Source organism: Gymnoscopelus braueri (assembly GCF_963280865.1).
Source record: "Gymnoscopelus braueri genome assembly, chromosome: 4".
NCBI lineage: Eukaryota > Metazoa > Chordata > Actinopteri > Myctophiformes > Myctophidae > Gymnoscopelus > Gymnoscopelus braueri.
The window spans coordinates 24,288,216-24,311,059 of record NC_137605.1 but is presented as its reverse complement, the minus strand read 5'-3'; the positions used below and the strand labels follow the sequence as shown (position 1 = coordinate 24,311,059).

Here is a 22,844-nt window from a genome sequence, read left to right as displayed (position 1 = left end):
GCAGTGTCTCATTTTTGTTTGATGCATGTTTTTTCAAACCATCTAAAACCAATAGGGATGTACAGTGGATGTATGTGATCATGTAACGGAATTAATATGCACTTATAACACTCTGTCTCTCTTGTTCTAGTAAACTACTCTGCATGATGCAATAAAATGAATAAGTAAAAACACTGCATGACAGCTGTGGTATTACCACACAGTAAAATATTGCTCTAATTCTGTAAATGGTACCAAAGTTAACCATTTGTATTTGTACACTGACTACACTCTCAGAGTTATGATATAGCATAGTATTCAAGAGCCAGTCCCACTTATAGCCAACGGAGATATTATGTTTATGAGCTTCAGGCAGTACTACTTGTCAAGCAGTAACCGTATAGGTGTCCTACCCAACACCAGGGTATAGATGTATCAATGGAAGAGTAGCGAGACCACTGCAACTGTGCTGTTTTATTGTATTAATGGACTCCGGTTATCCATCCTATGGGGTTTAAGTGGTTAAATTAACACTTGTGATTTTACTGTGCATAAAATAAACAAATAAAGTGGTATTTTTCAGTTTTCCCCACACATACGTCACACCCAGGATAATCTCGCGTTAGCAGGGGGTCTGGCTAACGCGAGATCAATATCATGCAGCGTTGCCATGTCTGCTTATTATAAGGGACTTATAAGGTTTTTTTTTCTGTAAAGTTGCCTGTAAAAATTGGTGGTTTCGTTTTTTTTTGGGCTTGTTTCTAAAGTGTAGTTGCTTATTTAGGCTTGCTTCCAAATGTTTACATTTTTATTTAAACCAGTGGTTCAGATATTTTCATGAAAATGTTTTGTGAAACTGTTCCCAGGGGAGCATTTGTGTGTGTCGTTAGTTAGAATGTTTTTTAAAAAATCCAAATATTCCACATTTTATTGCAAGTGTTTTTGAAAATAGCAGATCTACAAGCTCGTAGATTGGCTATTTTCAGTTTCAAATCTTTTTTATTGTGAAGCACAGGGTAAGATTATACATTTCTGTTCATATATATGGATTGCTTCCTTTTTTTTTAAACAAAAACAAACAGACATATACACAAAATAGACGGGTAACATGAAAAGAATACACACAAACTTAAGCGTAGATTGGCTATTTTCAAATAGCCGTTAAAGTGCTCATGTGGCCTAAAGTCGCTTCTTTTGGGCCTCTTTTCCTAGACCTGGTTGCTTATTCCTCTCACAACATTTGGCAACAGTGCTATCATGGTGTCCAAAGGGAGGGGATGGGAAGCAGAAAGTGCTAAGCAACCAAAACCATAAAGATAAGGAATAATAATTCATCTACACAAGGTAAATATCACAATGTCATCCTCTTTCAGGTCACTGGCTCGGCTTTAGCGACGTCCCGCGCCTGGTTAAATGGCCAAATGAAACTTTATTCCGCTCCTTAATGCGAGGAAGATGAAGCGAATTCATCCGTCGACAGTAGAGCAGCTAATGGCATCATAGGCTAGCAGGTTAGCACAGCTATGTGTGTGTGTGTGTGTGTGTGTGTGTGTGTGTGTGTATGTTATGGAGACGCCAGCAGTGGTGGAAAGTAACTAAGTACATTTACTCAAGTACTGTACTTAAGTACAATTTGGAGGTATTTTTTTTATTTTACTGGAGTATTTCCAATTCTCAGTACTTTTACTTCTACGCCACTGCATCTCGGAGGCAAATAGTGTACTTTTTATTCCACTTCAATTATTTGAAAACCTTAGTTACTAGTTACTTGTTACTTTTGTAGATTTTGATTATTGTTAGAAAACATACATAACCACTTCAGCCCCTATATGCATTTCGTCTATTTGAAAATAGCAGATCATTGTGAGCTTGTAGATCTGCTATTTTCAAAAGATTTATCCATTTGAAAACTTGTAAACTGGGCCATATCCCATATCTGTATAATAACAAGTACTTTTACTTTTGTATTTTAAGTATATTTTGATACCAGTACTTTTGCACTTGTACTCAAGTAAATTATGAATTCCGGACTTTAACTTGCAACCGAGTATTTCTACATTACAGTATTGATTCCTTTACTTAAGTAAAAAAAAAAAATTGAGTACTTTTTTCCACCACTGATGCTAGTGTTGTCAAACGGCTGCTAGCTGCTATGCTAACGTTAGTGTGACCGGTCACAGTGTCTGAATAATACAGCATGTATAGATTAATGACATTGATATATGGAATACATCATAATATATATATATATATATGCTATAACGTTGGTCGTTTGGGCGACAAAAGAGACATGATTCCCTCTCTGATGTTTGCCTTAGCACTTTAACCTGGAGGTGTTGCTAACATTATTAGCACATACTATTTCAATATGTAACGTCAGTGCGTTTAAAAAAATAAATACATATATATTTATATAATTAATATCTGCAGTAGAATTGTGTGTTTGGTGAACAATACTTGGTGTTTTTCCTCAAAGCGAACATCATCAGTAGATGATAAATAATGTAATGTTGACATGAGTGAGCTCACCCCAAAAAAATTAAAGCAAATTATTATTATAATATTGTTATGTAAAATTGGATAAAAAGTGAAAAAACGTCATTTTTGTGTGTGTACCACCAGCAAAACTAACGATTGACTGTTGTTTCCATTGCTAGCAGCAACCAACAGTCCCTTGACTGCATGGCTGTCAATGAAAGGAGAAAGTTCTAGAGATCATGGTGTTAGTTTAGCCTCAGTGTGGAACCCTTAAAGGAGGAGTTCACCCAAAAGATTACTTATTTTCTATCAATTACACACCCCATGAAGCCTTGATTTCATGGATTTATTTTTGTTTTTGTGGCATTCCTAAGACAATAATTTGATGACCGTGTGTATTTCCGGTAGGAGACACAAATAATCTACTTTGTGTCTCCTACCGGATACATTAGCCGGTAGGAGACGGGAATCAAATTATTAGACAAAAACAAAAAATAATCCATGGATTCAAGGCTTCATAGGGTGTGCAATTGATAGAAAATAAGTAATTTTTTGGGTGAACTCCTCCTTTAAGCCTCATTTATACTTATAGTTGCATGTTGGTGCCGTGCTCAGTAAATAGCAGATCTACAAGCTGGTGAGCTTGTAGATCTGCTATTTACTGCATGCCACACCAGCATGCAACTAAGTATAAACCAGGCTTTAAGGGTCAATTTGTACTCTCTTTGTACTTTGGTTCCCCTTCTACATTCTAAATGAATGGTGTGGGACATCTGTCAGCAAACGGCAAGCTTACTCATCAGTCATCACCAGCTTTATACTCTTAAATAAGGGTTTAAGCAGGCTTTTCACTACACATAACGTTGGTGAGTAGAAAATAATAGAATATCCATCTTTATTGAAGTCCACCAGGGTACATCTTTGGCAGACCAAAAACAACAGCATAAAAAGCAGCGCAAGCACCTTCCCCCTCCTCTCTTCTGTAAAAAAGTATCAAAATAAATTTTGCTCGGTCAGATCAGACCCACTAACCTACCATTTGCCAAGTTCAGACCAACTTAGGCATCTAGTACCATAATTGATGTTTGAATGTGAAGCTGAAAAAGCCTTTTGTGATGATGATCAAATGCTGCAGATTCAGTCAGTGCTGGGGAAGCTTTCAAAGGGGTTTGCTTGTAGAACAAATAAAAGCAAACGTGTTGGAAAACTCTTTGAAAACTTGTTTGATCTAATATGTGCATTCATTCAGTAGGCCTAATAGGTAATAATCAGGTAATAATAATGTGCTGTATCTGCATCTCCACCCAGAATCACAATCACTATATAACAGGTGTAAGGTAAACCCTACTGGAAACGTGTATTGTAATGATAGCGGTATCGATTGATTTGACCATGCAAGTAATCTCTTATTGGATATCGCCCAATATGTAAGTGTAGTGCATCCCTAGTTTGATGAATTGTTGTATGTTGTTATCTGAGACTTCCATAAAGCAGGTTTTTGTATTTTAAGAGTTACATTTGACTCAGCCTTTCAGTATTATCACTAACAGCCAGTGGATCTTTCTGCTCATGTGCTCACATACAATGTTATTCAATTCTCCATAATGGGCCGTCTTGCTGTGCCAAAATCTTACTGTATGATTTATAAGAGAATATAATCAGATGATCAACTTTTTTTTGTTCCCTGTTACTGTCTTATGACTACATCGTGTGCACCTCCTCTGTTAAAGGTAGAGATCGTGTGAGTGTGCCAGCCTCTGCACCCAAGAGGAGGCCGGGACCATGAGCGAGAAGGGCCCTCGTACGGAGGCGTCCATGTACTTTGAGGTGGAGGTGGACGGGCTGGGGCACGACGGCGAGGACGAGGATGAGGACAAGATCCACTTTGACAACGACGATGACCTGATCGCAGAGCCCTCGTCGTCGTCCGGCCGCATGTACGACCGCACCACGGTGCTCATCGAACAGGACCCCATCCGGCTGGACGAGGAGGGGGAGGAGGACGTCCACTGCGGAGGGGATGAAGACGGGATCACCTTCCTGACAGAGGGGGAGGGCGATGGAGATGACGACGACGGCTTCATGGCCGATCCGGACGGCATGTCACAGGGTTATGTGCACCACACCATCTCTGCGGACCAGATCCAGTTCATAATCAACCCAGGCTCCACCCCTATGCCACGCAACATAGAGGGGGCCACACTCACCCTCAGCACTCAGTGCCCAGAGACCAAGATGAGAGAGGTGAGGCCTGAATGAACTTCATTTTTTTTTATTGCCTTTATTGATAGGACAGTAGACTGACAGGAAATGGGGAGAGAGAGCGTGAGTGACACGCAGGAAAGGTTGTCGGGATCGGGATTCGAACCCGCAACACGCTGTCAGGCTGGCATTGCAGCCTAGGCCGGGGCCATGAACTTGATTTCTATAGTATGTATGTTTGGCTGTGTTACAAAATGAGTCCTCCTAATAATATGTTGATATTGTTCTCTGGAGATCTTGTCAATTCTTGGTGATCCTGTGTATTTCTAACTACGACTACCACTATCTTCAATCTTGTGGCCTTCAGCCACTAGCCTGACATGGCTGCTTGTTAACTTCTGGGCTTAGCAAGCTATAGATAACTAACTAAATAACAAAATAAATAAACTAACTAACTAGCCAATGGAGCATTTTGTGGTGTCATATGTCCTATACTCCCATTACGATCAACTTGAACCCAGCTTTCATTATGGGCTATCTTTTTCTCCAAATAGGCATAGTTCCATTTACTGAAGAACACATCTTGCTTGTTTATTATTTAAGAATAGATCTTATGGGTAAAAGATAAACAGAGAGCACAGGTGCAGAGCAAACCTGAATGTGAACTGAAATGATTGAATTAAATGCTTTCATTTGCATAAGCCCGCTGCTATTGTTGTCTCCGCCAGGCCGAAAGGCATGGCGAGAGAGTATGTTTTTGCCCCTGTCCGTCCGTGTGTGTGTGTGTGTCCGTCCTGTCTGTGTGTTAGCAGCTAATCTCCGGCACCGTTGGCCCGGTCGCTCCGAAACTATGCACACACACTCCCTGGATGCCAATTCAGAACCTCTGCCCCAATTCTTTCACATGGGCCTGTTATAGCGCCACCAGGAGGCCGATTTGTGCATTACTCCTACAGATTCTATCCAAACGTCATGCAAATCGGTACACAGTATCTCTTTAGTCATGTGATCAACACGAATCTGTCCGATTTCCCATATTCCATCCTCATTGCCTATGGTTGGCTTCCAAAGTTTGCAGGATTGGTCCGTTTTGAACAAAAAGCCTCAAACTATGCACGCAGCTTGCGATTTCCGTGGATTTTCACACGCACATTCCCACTAGGCCGAGGAAGAAATGCCACCCTTTTCACATTGGCCTGTTATAGCGCCACCAGCAGATGCCAAAACATCATTTTGTTCTTTTCTGCCCATTCGTCCAGCCTTTGTGCCTCCAGGCGCATTGATGTGTCTGACATGATGTTGGATATGGGAATCGCTCTCGACAGCCCGATGTCATCTGCGTATCCAACATCAAGAGTGTCCTCAAACACAGCGTCCCGGGTGGCCATATAGAGGAGGAAGACATATGGGGAGACTACCCCCCCTTGTGGCACCCCAGATGTGACTTCAATCCAGGGGCTGTGGGCCCCATTTGCCGCCACTCTTTGTATTCAGTAGTAGCCAGCTTTAGAGGGTGCTACTATTCAGATCTGTGTATTTCCTTGTAAAATGCGAACTAACTACTGCTAGTAACAGACTACCTCAGATCACCTCAGCCATAAGGGCTTCCGAATCCGAAACTAGCTAGCTCATTACGTCCAGGCTGAGCCAAACATTGCACCCTCGGTGCAGCTCAGACTACACTTTCTGGTTGTTGTCCATGTTGCCCTGTTGTCACCATGTTGTCAGCCAGTGGCACTGAGGCCCACTGTGTTGATGTTGTTGTAAAGCCTGAGTTGTACTTAGTTGCGCGCGAGTGTCACACACCGAAAATAGCCGATTTGCAAGTTCACAAAGCATCGTGCTGCGATGGCATTGTTGATCTGCTCTTTTAGGTGTCACGCAACTAAGTATGAATGAGGCTTTAGTGCTCTGTTGGATTCCATCCAGTCCTCCTCGCTATATCATGCACCTCCATTATCTCACTATTGAAGGGGATTGTTTGTTGTGACCAACTTTGAATAAAAAGAAGAAAGAAAACTAGGACATACTCAAAGCCAAAGGTGTAATATTACTGAGTAATTGTTGAGACACATCCACAGCTGTTCCCTCAATGCGTTCCCTCTATGTCCCCCACATGCAGACTTTGTTTTATTTTGTTCTCTCTGCTGTCCATCTATGCTAAATCTTTGATATTTTATATGTTGCATATTCTCAGGCAGGCTACCGATCTGAGCTGTCTAAATAGAAAAAAATCTTCTTCCCAAATTAACATTCTGACTGTTAATCTTTTCTGTTGGTCACTTTCCAGACCACAGTAAGAGCAGCAGTATAGTAGTACTGTAAGTGGTCCTTATTATTCACACATTCATATATAAGAGCTGTACTTAACCTTGGGGGCATTGCTGTTCATTTCGCTCAGGCTGTGTGAACATGAATAATAAGACATGCTGTACATTTTTCCCATCATAGATGTTAGCAGTGAAAGGAATGTCTGTCGCAGCAACCTTTTTATTTATACCTTTATTCTATAGGCATTTATTTATACTCCGAACGGATACGTCTGTACATACACGCAAGGGGCATTGTTCACATACCTCGATCCATATTTAATGTCTAAATGCAGGTTCAATTATGTCATGATCAGCTAGAGGACAGGATAAGTCAACATTTTCTACCGACCTACACAATCCCCAATGCAACGTGATGGTGATTCTCTGCTGACTGTGGAGGAAGTGATGTGTATCTATCTTCATCTCCCTTCTACCTTCTTTCTTCTTTGCTGTTCTGTTTGCTGTGTCCGCCTTGCAGGGGATCACAGTTTCTTGCGGGATTGCACCTTATTGATGCGTATATTTAGCATCCGTACACTTTCAGACAACATACAGAAAGACAAATTAAATGAACGCAGCATAAACTATGGACAGAGCCTAAAGTATAATCTAAATGGGCCTGTAGGGGGTGATCACAGCTAGACACGTAGCTACAAGCACAGCTGCTTAAAAAACGCCTTGGAAAAGCATGTCAGGCAAAACAGCATAGTGTGCATACAAGTGCTGCTTGTGTGTCTGGGTGATGTGATCAAATATCAATTAGTGGACACAACAGCTGGAGTTGGTCAAGTTGCTGAGTGCTTGGTTTGATATACTGGGTGTTGTGGGTCAAATTTAATTAAACCAGTCTGTACTATTGAACAACACTGTTATTAATAGGGAATTCCGAAATTTGACATGGGCCTCATTTCCCTATCTTTTCCAACCCTAACGGTAGCTGTTAATCTAATCATATGCTTCAGTTTATAGTGCTGACAATCTCTGTTGTTCGTACTTGGTAGCTTGAAATGCATTCTGGTGGGGCAAGTATGGATGGGTAAATGGACAAATTTCATGAATGTATATAGCCCAAAATAAGTTTAGCCCATTCAATCCGGGAAAGCATTTTATATTTTATATATATATATTATATATATATATGTATGTATGCCAAGACATCACAAGACACCTTGTTTTGCTTTGGTTACTGTCAAGTACGTAATTTGTCAGTAACCTCTGAATTAGCTTTTTCAGAGGTTGGGTGGATGTTTTTTTGTGGAGGAGAGGGCTCTATCCGGAGCTTCCACCTCCCTGGCTTTGTGCTATGACAATGCAAGCATGCGTTTTTCTGAGAAGAGAAGAGGCTGCTTTTATTCCTGTGGCCTGAGGGCCTTTGTATGTGAACATAGGAGGAGACTGCCTCACTGCAGTCGAGCTGGGCGCTGTGAAACCAAATCAGCTGGAGGCCTTGCACAGGCGAGGGGGGGGGGGGGTAAAGTCACTGCTGTCACCGCTCCATGTGCTGACAGGTGGTGAGTCACCGAGTTTGTTCCTCCACGAAAGGTCACGCTGACTCAGTGGTTGTAGCTTCCACATTTTGGCTTGCCCCTTATTAATTAGCTAAATCCGACTGTACGTTTCTCCCTCATCTCCCGGGATTTGTGAAGTTCTGATAAATCTTGGCCGGATGTTGGCAAAGACGTACAGTATATGGCTAACCCACAATGATGCCCTTTTGTACATACATGTAACAGACCTGAAGCTGAATGTCTCGTCCTCAAACGTCCTCAGTATTGCATGATGCTAGCTGCAGTCTTTTTGTTTGTTAGAACATAAAACACCATTGTTAGTTACTCACTTCATACCTCTTCCTCCTCTTCTCTTATGTGTTCCTTTCTCTCAGGTGAAGCGTTACCAGTGCATGTTTGAGGGCTGCACGCGGACTTACAGCACGGCTGGTAATCTGCGGACGCACCAGAAGACTCACAGGGGCGAGTACACGTTCGTGTGCAATCAGACGGGCTGCGGCAAGGCCTTCCTCACCTCTTACAGCCTCAAGATCCACGTGCGCGTCCACACCAAGGAGAAGCCCTTCGAGTGTGATGTGCAGGGCTGCGAGAAGGCCTTCAACACGCTCTACAGGTTAGGTTTTGTTTCCTTGTGCTGTAGCACATTGAGATTCATGAAACACATTTCTTTTAGATCTGCTCTGACGCAGCAAACGATTGTTGTCACATGTGGTGTGTACTGTAAGAGAATGACTGAGCCATTTGTGAGACATTTCCAAATCTAGAGAGAACCTCTGTGCAATGAGTGGTGCCTGTGTGTCATTTAAAGTGCTTCTGGCGTGCTTTCAAATGTTCCCTTTTTTGTCTGTCCAACAATGTAGATTGTGTCTTTTTTTTATAAGACGTGAGCTGGATAAGGATGTGTTGTTTAAAGATCCACAAGCATGCAGCTAGTATAGGCCACTGTATGAGCTGGTTGCAGCTTGTCATGAATCATGTGCTTGGTGTATTCTTTTTCTTCACCTGAATTCTCATGGAAGCTGTCTGTGTTTAGCACAGAATGACAAAACGAATACGTATGTTATTATGAATAACCATTCAATTGCTTCCTTAAAGGGATTGTTCACCCTCAAAATGAATTTTTTTCTATCGATTACTCACCCCATGGAGACTTGAATTCATGGAGATGTTTTAGTTTTTGTCGCATTCCTAAACCAATAATTTGATGACCGGCGGCAGCTCCGGTGAGTCTCCTACCGGAGACATTAGCATCTTTTCGCCGGTCATCAAAGTTTTGGCTTAGGAATACGATAAAAACAAAGAAATCTCCGTGAATTCAAGGCTTCATGGGGTGTGTAATTGATAGAAAATAAGTAATATTTTGGGTGAACTATCCCTTTTAATGTAACCAGCCATTGGCCAACTTGTTCTTAGTTTGTCGTATTGAGTCGTTTTATGTCTGCCGTCACAAGCCGAGGTGATATGAGGTGAACTGTAGCATTGCCCCTGGGCAGGCAGTATTGGTTCAGTTGCTACGACATCCTGCCTGGGGCTTGATAAAGTGGTGCCTTTGTCATTGACTCCCTTTCAGGGTGATTTCTAATGCCAGCCAACCAATGCTACACTGCTTTCCTCTCCTGTCCAAGAGCACCACAGAGACATTTCCGATGCCTGTGTCATTTTGGCACCAAAGTCATGGGTCTTTTGAGTTGCGTACTTGCCAAATGTGTCAAAAAACGTATGTGGAAAGGTTATTGTGAAAAATATACCAGTGAAAGTTATCAAAAATAACTTGTTTAATTGAAAAAAATAAGTCTTCTTAGATTTCTCTATCCTGTTCTCTCTGTTCCCCTCTGTGGTTTAATAAAGCACACTTGCTTCTCCCCACAGACTGAAAGCACACCAGAGGCTTCACACGGGCAAGACGTTCAACTGTGAATCAGACGGATGCACCAAGTACTTTACCACCCTCAGCGACCTGAGGAAGCACATTCGCACTCACACTGGAGAGAAGCCATTCCGGTGAGCAATGCCAAGCTCATGCTGAGTTTTTAATATCTCACAAGGGAGAGGAGCGCATCTGTTGTAGAGTTTCATTACTTTATTACTCTATTCTGTTCCAGTTAGGACAAGTATTCCTAGGCTATGGTGATACAATTTAACCTCTGTTATCTGATGCAGCATTCAGTAGGCTTGTTCTATATACTGATGTAATTGTCCCGTTAATTTCAAGTTGCAATCTGGAACTTTTTTTGTGTGTGAATACAATTTTATTTTTGACCAATTTGTATGGTAGAGTAAGTGATATATTTTGGTTAAAACAAAAAGTTGTTTGTTCAATTCAATTCTGTTTTATTATAGTCCCAAATCCCACTAGCACTACCCCTCCACTAGCACCACATGTTGTTTGCCCTTTATGCCATAAATAAGCTTTCATCACATGATAAACTACGTGATATCAGATCGGTGCATAGACTTGCATACTCACCAATACTCAATCCAGCATTTTAGGCTGTATCGGAATCCAATAATGGTATCATAACAACTCTAGAAATGTCTCTCTGCTTGCATTGAGGATTACATGTCTCTGATGCGATTGGTGTTTTACACCCCCAGGTGTGACCACGATGGCTGTGGCAAAGCTTTTGCTGCTAGCCATCACCTAAAAACACATGTAAGGACACACACAGGTATGTTAATGTTTAATTTCTCTTCTTTAAACTTAATGGCACAAAATTGATTGATAACATCCTATGTAGCTATTTTGTTTTCACATGAAATCCGTATCACTCGATAGTTTTTTAGCCCGAGATGTTGAGATTGTTCAGAAGTGTACCAGTGATTTTGCTAGGTTTTCAATGTAATGGGTCCCGGGACCCACAGGTGGTCATTCAAATGGGTCCCAGAAACATTTTATGGGTCCCCAATTACACGTCTCCCCCCCCCCCTTCTATCGTTTTCTTTGATCTCCAATCTCCATATCTTCTATGTGTGTGTGACTGTGTACATTATATCCTAATGCAGTGGATCTCAATCTTTTCAGGCAGCGACCCCCCAAAATAATCATATTTGAACTGGGGACCCCCCACCCTGAGAAGCGCTTGGAATTAGGAGTTGAGGCATTTAATTTAGTTTAACTCAGTTCCACAGATACATAGTCAAAATAGCAGATCTACAAGGTCGTTTTTTTTTTTTTAATCTACAAGCTCACAACGCCTTGCTTGTAGATCGCCTCTTTCTTATATTATTTCACAATTTTGACCGTATTTATAGTATAGTTTGTTGATTAGTTTGGATGCAGTAATAGTCTTTTTTCTTTTCTTTCTTGAGGTATTAAAAATATCTTAAAAGTCCTTAAATTGTGACTTCACTGTCATCTGGGCCCCCCCCCCCCCCAAATCATGTGGGGAACCTGGGGGTCCTGACCCACAGGTTGAGAACCACTGTCCTAATGTACATTCTATTTTGCTACTTGTTGTAGTCACAAACTCAGAATACAGGGTACAAACTACAATATAAAGTTCATAATAATAATATGAAAAAGATAATGTACACTTCATAGGAGCAGAGATAGATAGGAACTAAAGAACAACAACACTTTGTGGAAGAGAATGTAAACGGAGCAGAGATATTTGTTTAAGAAAAGTAGATGTTTGCGGCAGTATTTATTGCTCTGGTGTTTTCTTCTTAAAAAGTGGGATTCCCTTCAAATGATTTATGCTTGTGTCGCACCGAAAATAACGATCTGAAAACGACGTGTCGCGCGTCTGTGTTTCGGCTCGCGGGTCAGTTTGGTGCGCGGCTCGCGGCTCACTTTGCTGCTCGCGGTTTGGTGTGCGCTCGCGGGTCGCTTTGGTGCGCGGCTCGCGGCTCACTTTTCTGCGCGGATCGCGGCTCGGTTTGGTGCACGGCTCGCGGTTCGGTTTGGTGCGCGGCTTGCGGCTCGCTTTGGGCGCGGCTCGCGGCTCGGTGTGGTGCACGGCTGCGTGGCTCGGTTTGGAGCACGACTGCGTGGCTAGCGGCTCGCTTTGGTTGTATGCGTCCCGTGGACGCTGTGATGGTTGGTTTAATGCGTCCTTTATTAAAAATGTGCGTCAGAGACGCAGGACGCAGGGCTAGCAGCATCTCTGGTGTACATTGACTGAGGTTTTGCGCCTCAGATTCAAGGTGAGCCTTAACCCTTCACCTGCCCTCTCCGACTGATAGTCTCTCTCTCACACTCTCTCTCTCTCTCTCTCTCTCTCACACACACACACACTCCATGTGGCTCTGTTCTCCCCATAGGTGAGAAGCCGTTCCACTGCCCAAGTGATGCATGTGAGAAGGCATTCAGTAGCCAGTACAGTCTGAAGAGTCACGTCCGAGGCCATGACAAGGGCCTTACTGTCCACCTCACCACTCCGCTGTCTGAAGTGAGTCACAGCACCCCCACAACCCACCAGAAGATTTGTCCCCCTGATTGCTAACTTCACAGACCCTGTTTTGCATACAGTAACAACTCTACTGAACCTGGGGTTTAGAGGCCTCTACATACTAGGGCTGCAACAGTTAATCAAACTATTAAATTTAATTGATTATAGAAATTGATCGATTTTAAGAAAATTGATCTTGGAAAAAGAGATGTATTTGTATTTTTTTGCTGGTGAAAGTTGCAACAGTGCATATGGTGTGTGATAAGAAATAGCATATCATATAAACAGTTATTTAGTTAACATAATATGTTCATGGGCTACTAGAGAAACAAAGGGACAGCCCATTGTTAAACATGGGGGATTTATGTTGTGTGTTCCTGATTTGATTAGTTATCAGCCGGTAATTGTTCTTGGTGCCATTAATTTAGGTTTGGAAATTGTATGGCTGTGTTTTCCATCTCAATCAGTCTTTGTGATCGAATTCTTGTCTCTCAAGACGTGGCTGGACTAATTTTGGCCCGTTTTTTTATTACAGGATGCAAATCACTCACTGTGCCTCAGTGACTTGAGCCTCATCTCCACTGACTCTGAGCTCCGAGAGAACATCCATAATGTAAGTCTAACTGTTGCCTTACCGCTGTCAAATTAACATTTGAGCAGGATTTCTGATTAGATCAAACTTGATACAGGACGTTTTTTTTGTTGAAGCTTGACAGCTAACCACTTAACTACATGAATCCTAGCATCCCTATTCTGGGGCAAACATTCTGCAAAAATAGCAGATCTTCAAGCTCACAACGCAACTCATTGCTAAAATCTAAAATCTAATCTAATCTAAAACTCATTGTGAGCTTGTAGATCTCACATTTTCAATGTTCGCCTATGACATGCCCAAAATTGTGATGTCTGGGTGAAAGTGGCTAAAGCCTGCTTTGTCCTTTGTTGTGCATGCCAGAAATAGCCACCACGACACATAGTGAGTTTGTAGATCTGCTATTTTCGGGCAAAGGGATTTTGTGAAGAGGGAAAAGAGGGACGGACCAAATAAGGTTGTGTGTCCACCAAAGCGTTTTTTCCCCCAGCTGAATGCGCTCATCCAAACGGCCAAATTTGAAAATATTCCAACTCTCTGCGACATGAATGCGCAGCACAATAGATGCTCAGTGCCTCGTAACGCTGCTGGCATTTCCATTACAGCGTAAATACGTGGCGCTCCCATTGAAAACAATTCAAAAGATACGCTGTGCTCAGGAAAAAAAACACCTTGGTGGACACAACCCATAACCAGTGAACACTAGCATCTCTGTTCTTGTAAGGCATTGAGCTTGTAGATCGGCTATTTTATTTTCTAATGATCAAACTACTAAGGTTTTATTTTGTTGCTAATAATAATTGTATTCCAGGCTCAGAATTTGGACCTGAACAATGTGACTCCTGTGAAGATCTTTGAGCTGATGTTCCAGAGTCCAGAAAACAGTGTCAGTCAAGATGATGCTCCTCCCAATGGCAAGTGCTTTTCAAACCCTTTCATCTTGAGTTGAAATTGAATATGATCTTTCCCTACTGACAGCAGCTTGTTCTCCTCCTTCAGAGAGCCTCGTTGAACACTTCAGCCTGGAGACCACTGCTCAGCCAGGAGTGACCAATGCCTCATTCTCCTTCTCCTTCAATCTCAATCCTTCAACCTCCTCGTCCTGTTGTTCTTCCCACGCCGCCCCAGTCTTGGAAGCTCCATCCCAACACAGCCAGACCTCTTCAGCTTCTCAGACCTCCACCTTTACTGCCGTCATCAGCAAAGCAGTTGCCTCCACCCAGCCTCCAGCCGCCTTTGTACCCATAACAGCCCTAGCCAGCTCTCAGACAACGCCAGATATGCCTGCCCAGCCATCAGTCCAGGACCCAACCCAGGCTACACCCCAGCAGCATTACGTGGCATTGCCACCGCCCACGTTCCTGCAGCCAGGCACCACCACTCAGACTGCTCCTCTCACGTCCCCTGTCGTCTCCGCTCCTGCTCCTGAGGTGCCGGTGCTGAAGAACGTGGCGCCGGGCACTGCTGCTGTTACTGCTGTTGTAGCCACATCTACGGATACTCTGCCTGCTGTGGCTCACCCTGTGCCTTTGGCCACGACCAACCCTGCCCCTGTCTCCGCCCCTGTCCCCGCCCCTGCCCCTGCCCCCGCCCCCAGTCTGACTCCCACTCCCGCCACCATCACCATTGCACCCACACAGAACCTGCTGCATGACCAGGCTGGGCGCCTGGTCATGTCCGACCAGAGCCTGCAATGGATTCTCAGCAGTGCCGCTAACAGCCAGCAGAACCCAGACCAGGTGGTGAGTAGCGCTAAGACATTTGGTGTAGAGGGAAAAAAGGAGTGGGCCAAGGATAGACCCCCGGTCAACAAAGCATATATGGTTTAAGTGGTTAAGTATGGGTTGCTAGAAATGCAGGGAATTATCAATAGACTTTATTTGTCCTAATCTTAGTTGAGTTCACACCAAGAACGATAACTATAAATATATTGTTTTACAATGTGTTCTTACTCAATTGGATGGCAGAGTCCACACCACAAGTGTAATGACAACGATAGTGGCACTGGTGAACGATATCGTTTGGTTCACTTTGAGAGCGATTTGATGAATAATAGAAAAACTGATCAAAATCCACCAGAAGGACATCTGGGATGCAATCGGTCTCACCCTCGGAATCAGTTATCGTGCTTGGTGTGAACAGCCCATACATTTTAGGGTTTATGAGGTTTGGTTTCTGTGACTGTGGTGACCCAGGTTATTAAATGTTTGTTCACAGCAGCGTCATGGAGCTCCAAAAGTAGAGAAGGTTTTCTTCACCACGGCCATACCAGTGGGAGGAAATGCAGGTAAGATTAATGTATTCCTCGTTGTGGTGTGGCCTCCAGCCAAAAGGTTGTTAAATTGTAAATTCATCCTGACTGACAGGGTAGTACTTAGCTTTACTTGGATTGGTTTCAGTGGCCCAGATTTATACCCAGGGGTTGGAGTCGTTGAGTTTCTGTTAGTAACACATCACTATGAAATGATAAAAGAAAAACAGGTCTGACAGTTGATATTTCTTAATTTCTTATTTGCGTTTGTAGTTTTATAATTTATATGAATACTGTTTAAAGACATATTTCAAAGTATTTGGACTGTGTGGCCTCTGAGTCTGCATTATTTCAATGTAATTATAGTGAGTAATACGAGTTGGAATATATTGCTATTATCCAAACCCTGTTTCAGTCGCATGGATATTCAGAAGTCATAATGAAGCAGTGTCAATTAATTTTATTTGAACTGAATAACTTGCTTCATGTTATGCTTTTTTTAACTAACACATTTTCATCTTCGTCTTTTGGAATTATGACAAACTACATTCCCAGGCAGCTCAGTGCAGCAGATTGGTCTCAGTTTGCCGGTCATCATTATAAAACAGGAGGAGTCCTGCCAGTGTCACTGTGCCTGTAGGGACTCCGCTAAGGACAAGAGCTCAAATAGCTCTGCTTCCACGGCTCCAGTTGTAGTGCAACAACAGCAGCAACAACAACCTCCAGACCCCCCTCCTCCACCGCTGCCGACCCCCGAAACCCCACAGCTCCCCGCGGCCCCCTCGTCGCCCTCGAGCTTAACCCAGTCTTCCTCCAAAGTGGGTGAGGTGGTAGGACTGGGAATGACCCCCTCTTCCTCAACCTCTTCTTCCGCGTCAACTCAGACTATGCCGGTGGTCATTGGAGGTGCCGCTGCCAACCCTCCCCCTCCATGTGATGGATTATCCAACATGGACGTGTCTGACTTCCTCTCCCTGCAAAGCCCCGAGACGGCCGCCAACATCGAGGCTCTGCTGCTCGTCGCCGACAACTTCAGCATGGTCACCGACGGCACTGGCAACCCTTGACGGGAGACGCCTCTTCAGGGCCGTTGGGGCTTCCCACTCTTCATCTGCTTTGTCTTGTCTGTTGCGCCCACGCTCCGCTAGGGTTGGGAACTGGAACCGGAACCGGTTCCTTTTGAGGAACCGAAACCGCTCCATCACATTTACATTAACGGTCCTCGCTAACAATTCCCAAATTTTCAGCTGCTCTTTAAAAGTATGTATTCTTTCTTTATTAGCGCCTATTTGGCTGTGGGCAAGTGACTCAAGCTGTGAGGTCACCTGCAGTGAGTGAGCGGAGAGGCAGAGTGTGAAATGCACTCAGATCTCAGAGCGAGTGTTGAACAGAGAAAATAAATCAAAAGTGTTGTTGCACTTCAGTTAAGCAGGGCGAAGACAAGCGCATGACATGCAACACTACAGTTTGATGACGTGTTTGTAGATCGGTTACTTTTTTGCTAGAGACACAGTTGTCCTAAAACGACGTATAAATCAGGCTGATTAAACATCTCTTGATGCACCATGCCATGACTATACGAGCAGCACAGGACACAGGAAGCAGCTGCAGCTGTTAACCACGTTTTTCTTTCTTCATAGGACAGCCATTAGGATAAGCTGAAAATGTGAGCCATAAATTAACATCAATCGAAATCATCAAACTGGAATTGGGAAGGAAATAAACAGCAGTTGTAGCCTGAGGATTTTACTGTGTACTGTTAGGTTACTTGCAGGTGTGCTTGGGAATAACGTTAATACATGTATCGTTTATTAATATAACGTAACATTAATGTCACGTTATATTTTTCTATATATAGAAAGTAGTTCACAAAAACCCCAACAACCATGCTCATTTTCTTACAATGGAAATGTTAACTTGAGGGATTAACTCAAACAGCATAAAAGTCATTAGACTAGAGTTTTAGAGATTTTGTTGGAAACATGCTGTAATGTCCATTTATTTCAATACCTGTGTCTCTTTTACACAGATGTTTGTTCATATTTCAAAATTAATAGGTAGAGCAGTATTCCAAAAGCTTTTCAATAAACGAGAATGTTACAATGATTCGTTACAATCCTATAGGTTCCCAACCCTACGCTCCGCCACAGGCCTCTAATCCACTCAAACTCTCGAGTCGTTCTCTCTCTGTGAATGCCCTCTGCAGTGTTCCTGTGTTTACTTGGTGCACTGGTCACCCTCTATCTGCAGTGCATTCTGTTCCGTCTGACATTGTGTAGAAAATATGAGGGCTCTTATCTGAATCCATTCGCTCCTTGATTCCAAGTTTTGTTTTTTTTTAGCTCTCATTAGCATATTGCTTATGAGGATTAGCTTAACTTAATACTAACTGACACAGGAGAAATGGCAACTGGTCATGCATTCCTGCGACACTCAAAGCAAGGCAACAAGCTATACACAATACCACTGGTGTATTCTGAATTGACTTTGGCATTGATGTAAGCGCTGAAATTTGAGGAAGATTCCATTTTGACCTGGCTTGAAGCTCATACACATGAGCAAGGAAACAAAAGAAAAACTTGAGTCTGTCTATCCTTGTACTGTACTAAGGGTCCTATCAAATGCTTAAAGCTGGTATGCAACTGACCAGAATGCACTGTATGCAAAATTAATTTGTATGGTTATATCAAGTACAGTTCCCAGCAGGAATTAGCTGGGGCTGTCTGTCCATTCCCTTGAATGTCCTCCATACAATGCCAATATATATGAAGTAATTTCCTCAGTATTCTGTTTTTCTAGGAAGACTTGTGTACTCCAGAAAATGTGATTTCTTTAGTGTTTGTGCTATTTCATTTCTTTGCGTGTATGTTCATATAAGCAGAAAGGAACCTGTGAGCGAATCTGCTTGCCTTTTTAAATTAAGGTAGTACATCAATAAGTTGCCTATAACTTAAACTAATATTTAATTTGTACATGTTAATTTATTCAAATTCTTTATCCTTTCATTATGCTGTTTTCAATGTTTTTCCTAAAAATTGCAGGAACAAAATCGTTAGTTGTTAATTTATTCAAATTACTTTTCTTAGCTTGTTTTGTTTTTAGTTGTGCTTTCTGTGTCATGTTACTGATTTCTTTTCCTCCTAGAAGCCTGATAGGTATTGTTGCTAAAAGCAAGTTTCATATGAAGAAACAAAGCACCTAGACTTCACAGTATAGCAGGTAGCCCTCTGGGGTCCAAAATTGACTCTTTACACTGCAAAGTCCTGAGTGTTAATTAATTGAAAGTGTAAAAATGGAGCGGTAAAAAAAATCAACGCTCAGGATCTTGCTGTATAGGCAATTGCTGTCAACACACCATGTTTTTTCTTAGAATGATAAACCCACTCAGGGATGCATTAAGTCATAACTGATTTTCTTTCCCTTGATTTTGTTACTCATTCAACATGCACATTCTCACCAGTCTGACGCCCCCCTTAGCAGTAGCCCTACTTTTTGCTGCACTCTTCCCTGCTTATTGCACAATAACTTGTTTAGTAAGGAACCTGGCGACTCGTCAGTTGAGCTGTGGCACCACTACAGACTTTGTGTACGACTGCTATAAAGGCGCGTTTAAACTGGGGGGGGTACGGTGTCCCGATGACAGTGTAAATATAGTACATTTAGTAGTGTTGAGCATCTTTTAAAAACATAAAACATGTAGATTGTTTTAGAATTTGTATTTTTGTATAATGTCTCAGAGGTGGCGGCTGATGTAAGAATACCCTCTTTCCCTTGCATTATTCCCCCTAAGCAGGCAGTCACGATTTATGCAGAAAAGAGATGTTTTTGACATGGTTAGTTGAAAAGCTTTGCAAGCCTATGGGATTCTGTACAGTCAGTACTGTATATTCATTGTACACAACACATAGCCTCCTATTGAAAGAATAATATAACATTGTATCACATGATGGGACACAATGCAATGATATGAAAGATAAGGCATAATGCCCTATATTTGACATGTAGAGCTATTTGGCCTTACACCGCGTTAACTCCTGTTTTACGAACCTCCTTGCCTTTACGGTCTGCCTCAGACTTGCCATTCATATACCCCTATGCTCAATCATATTAATTTAGTCTCAGTCAATGCCATATAGTGGAAAACCCACTGAGATATTGGCAAGAAACAAAGTGCAGACTCCCTAGAGAAATTTTAGTCAGCTATCATAATACGATCTCCCAAACAACTCCACAGATGAGTCATTTTGGGAGACTTTTGATAACTATCACTGCTGAGAAAAATATAGCTGACAGTTCCAGGCAGACTAATACATTTCACCAATCACCTCTAATCTTCTGTATCAAACAAAATTGGTACATAAATGTTAATACTCTGGAGTTATGTCTAGCATCAACTGGACGTGCTTTTGTTTCAGTGTGCAGGAGTACACATGAGCAGAACTTTTCCCTTGTATGCATCAAGGCTGTTAGCAGACATTATTACTCTTGATAATTGCTATATATGCATTTGGTCCTTTTATTTGGTTTTAGATATGCCACACAAAATACTTTTTCGCACTGTTGATTCCAGTTAAATATAGTTAAATCCCCATGCAATCACAATTTACCGTTTGAATGTTCTCTTTCAGACTGACCATTCAGTCAAATTATTACCATGAACCACTCTTACTGCCGTTATGCTCATCAACTCATGCATACTGAGGAAAAGAACTATGCAATTTTTGACTGGCATTTAATGACATGTAAACATCAAACTCCACGACACAATTTTCAAAAATAAATACTTGTAAATGTACTTTTCCCCCTACAGTTTGCCAGTCTGTCACAAGCAAGTTTGAATTCAATGAATGGCATTTGATAGATCACATGTGGAGTAGGGTTAATCTGGGCATTGTTTATTTTTATCGAGTGCTTTCTCATGACTATTGAACCACGACTTATCCTTTTTTAATGTTTTGCCTCTGTGAGATAACTGGTTTAAAACCAACTGGATTTGCTTGGAAATGAGAACTTGGTAAATGAATGATTCTGTTTTAAGAATTATTTTTGGTCAAATGTAAGCATTTTTACATTATGGGTAAAAACAAACATTTGGACTTTTTCAGTTGGTCACAAATGTTATTTGTATACTTGAGTCAACTTATTTTACAGTATCAAAATTGATGCACAGCAAAATCCTTATTTTACCACTTAATCTCTATGTACGTACTTCGTCATATGAGGGATAGCGAAAATAGCCTATCTATAAGCTCACAACTCATGAGCCTTTAGGTCTGCTTGCCAAGGAAAACAAAGTTGTTTAAAAAAATAATTGGGATAATTCGTACGCCACGGTTAATCTGGGTAATTAAGTGTGCATTTTTACAATGAGTTAACACGATTTTGCTGTGTACTAATGTACTCAAAGTAAACCTATCTTACCCATTTAAAGTGGAATTGCTCTAAATCAAACACTGGTTTTGCCTTCATGGGGTATGACAGAAAGCTGATTTTTTTTTGTTGTAATTATAGGCAAAGACATTTGTTTGTTTGTTTTTGTATTTGTATTGGAGCCTTCAATTTGTCTTTCTTGGAAGTATACCGGAAATGTTCCATGAGCAAAAAAAACTGATGGTGGCATTTGTTTGGAAGCAGAATGTTTCAAGAAAACGTGTCAAACTGAATAATGTATTCTGGAAATCTGTACATAGGAGAAGAAGAAATATCTCCCATTTCCAACATATTCAAAGGGTAATTTTAGCAAAGAGAAAAAAATTAACAAGATGCTTCCAAATCAATGTCTTAACACCCAAAGAGTGAGGAATTGTAAAGGACTTGTATTTTTTAAAAAGAATGTATAATGTGAAAATGTTTGCTTATGCTTGTTTTGTATAAAGTAATGTTGTATTATGATAAAGTAATAACTTTTTGAATTGAGAGCAATATAATACTAATAAAAAAAGGTATCCATGTCACAGTGCTCTTCTTTTTAAAAAAAAAGTAAAACAAGCTGAGGAATGGCGATGCAGATTAATTCAATTTATTAAATTTGAAATATTGGCATAATTTGAAAAGTTCACTTCAGGTCACTCCTGAGTTGGTCTCGCCACATCCTGTAGACCTTTCTTCTGTAGAACACAAATACAAGAGTTTAAGTAAAGTTTAAGTCAGACCAATCACTTTTAAATGTTTTATAGATGAATTAATTGATTAATGGTGCAATGGTGTCACGCAACAATAGTTCAAATAGCAGATCTACAAGCTCACAACGCTGATGCACTCTGAGCTTGTCAGCTATTTGAACAATTGACATTTATTGAAACTTTTTGCCTATAAAGACATGCCCAAAAGAAAGGATAGATTTCTAATCAATTATTGGATTTCATTATCAATTATTTGTTTTAATCAACTAGTTCAATTAACTGTTGCACCCCTAGTTTTAAAGCAAGGTGCAGGTTGGACAAACTCACCACCAGAATGCCCTGCAGAGCATGGCAGTCCTTCAAGACTCTTTCACATAGTTTCCGCTTGTCTTCCAGGTCTTGCAATTGGCTCTCCATGTCTCCCAAGAGCTGTGTTGGACAAAACATAATGGGTCACTCATGTGTTTCAATTGGTGCAAAATTACACAGAATTCACGACAAATATGCAATATCTTATTGGTCAACATGGGCAATTTCATGGACTTGTAACTGGTGACCTTTGTTGTTGAGCCATCTTGTTCAGCATTTTGACCAGCCTGTGTGCCTGGCTGTTTATCATCTGAAGATCATAACAAAATATTATAAGACACATTGACGTTGCAGCAATTGAGCGCCTAACAAAGCATTTGTGTTTTGTTACCTGAGATAGAAGCCATGAGTTTATAGTCCACTTCTCCTGCTTGGCTGCTCTACTACTGTGTTTTTTTTTTCTACCTTTTTTCTAGTGCACAGGTGGAGTCTGTTTATCAATCAGTCATCACAGGCAATATGAGGGACTCACTCTAAAAATCAGTGGTTGTCAAATTGGGAGGGACTCCCAGCCAGGGGTCCTTGAAGGGGTTCCAGGGGGTCCACAGGTGTGTGTGTGTGTGTGTGTGTGTGTGTGTGTGTGTGTGTGTGTGTGTGTGTGCACACGCGCATGCGTGCGTGGACTCCAGCAAAGTGCTCT

The 22,844-nt window shown here is 41.7% G+C and overlaps 1 protein-coding gene across 3 annotated transcripts; it reads left to right on the top strand.

Annotated features, from left to right (window-relative positions):
* Positions 1-1,226: 1,226 nt before the first annotated feature.
* mtf1 (metal-regulatory transcription factor 1) lies at positions 1,227-21,656 on the top strand. 3 transcript variants are annotated; one of them, XR_013933077.1, is made up of 12 exons: positions 1,227-1,323; positions 4,188-4,701; positions 8,854-9,092; positions 10,349-10,480; positions 11,075-11,148; positions 12,743-12,870; positions 13,406-13,483; positions 14,274-14,376; positions 14,462-15,204; positions 15,680-15,749; positions 16,269-18,038; positions 18,800-18,815. XR_013933077.1 is itself a non-coding variant. In XM_080426942.1 (11 exons), exons 2-11 carry the CDS (start codon positions 4,240-4,242, stop codon positions 16,778-16,780), a joined length of 2,541 nt encoding a protein of 846 aa, XP_080283068.1. In that variant the 5' UTR covers positions 1,227-1,323; positions 4,188-4,239; the 3' UTR covers positions 16,781-21,656. The 3 variants fall into 3 exon arrangements, 2 of the variants coding, with proteins under 2 accessions (XP_080283068.1, XP_080283069.1); XM_080426942.1 differs by having other exon boundaries at positions 16,269-21,656; XM_080426943.1 differs by having other exon boundaries at positions 14,274-14,380; positions 14,466-15,204; positions 16,269-21,656.
* The last annotated feature ends 1,188 nt before the right edge of the window (positions 21,657-22,844 follow it).

Bases quoted from the DNA above. Each gene is read 5' to 3' on its own strand.
- mtf1 (XM_080426942.1), top strand. From the start codon at position 4,240: ATGAGCGAGAAGGGCCCTCGTACGGAGGCGTCCATGTACTTTGAGGTG. The intron at 12,871-13,405 runs GTGAGTCACAGC...TTTTTATTACAG, and splicing joins TCACCACTCCGCTGTCTGAA to GATGCAAATCACTCACTGTG. The intron at 14,377-14,461 runs GCAAGTGCTTTT...CTCCTCCTTCAG, and splicing joins AGATGATGCTCCTCCCAATG to AGAGCCTCGTTGAACACTTC.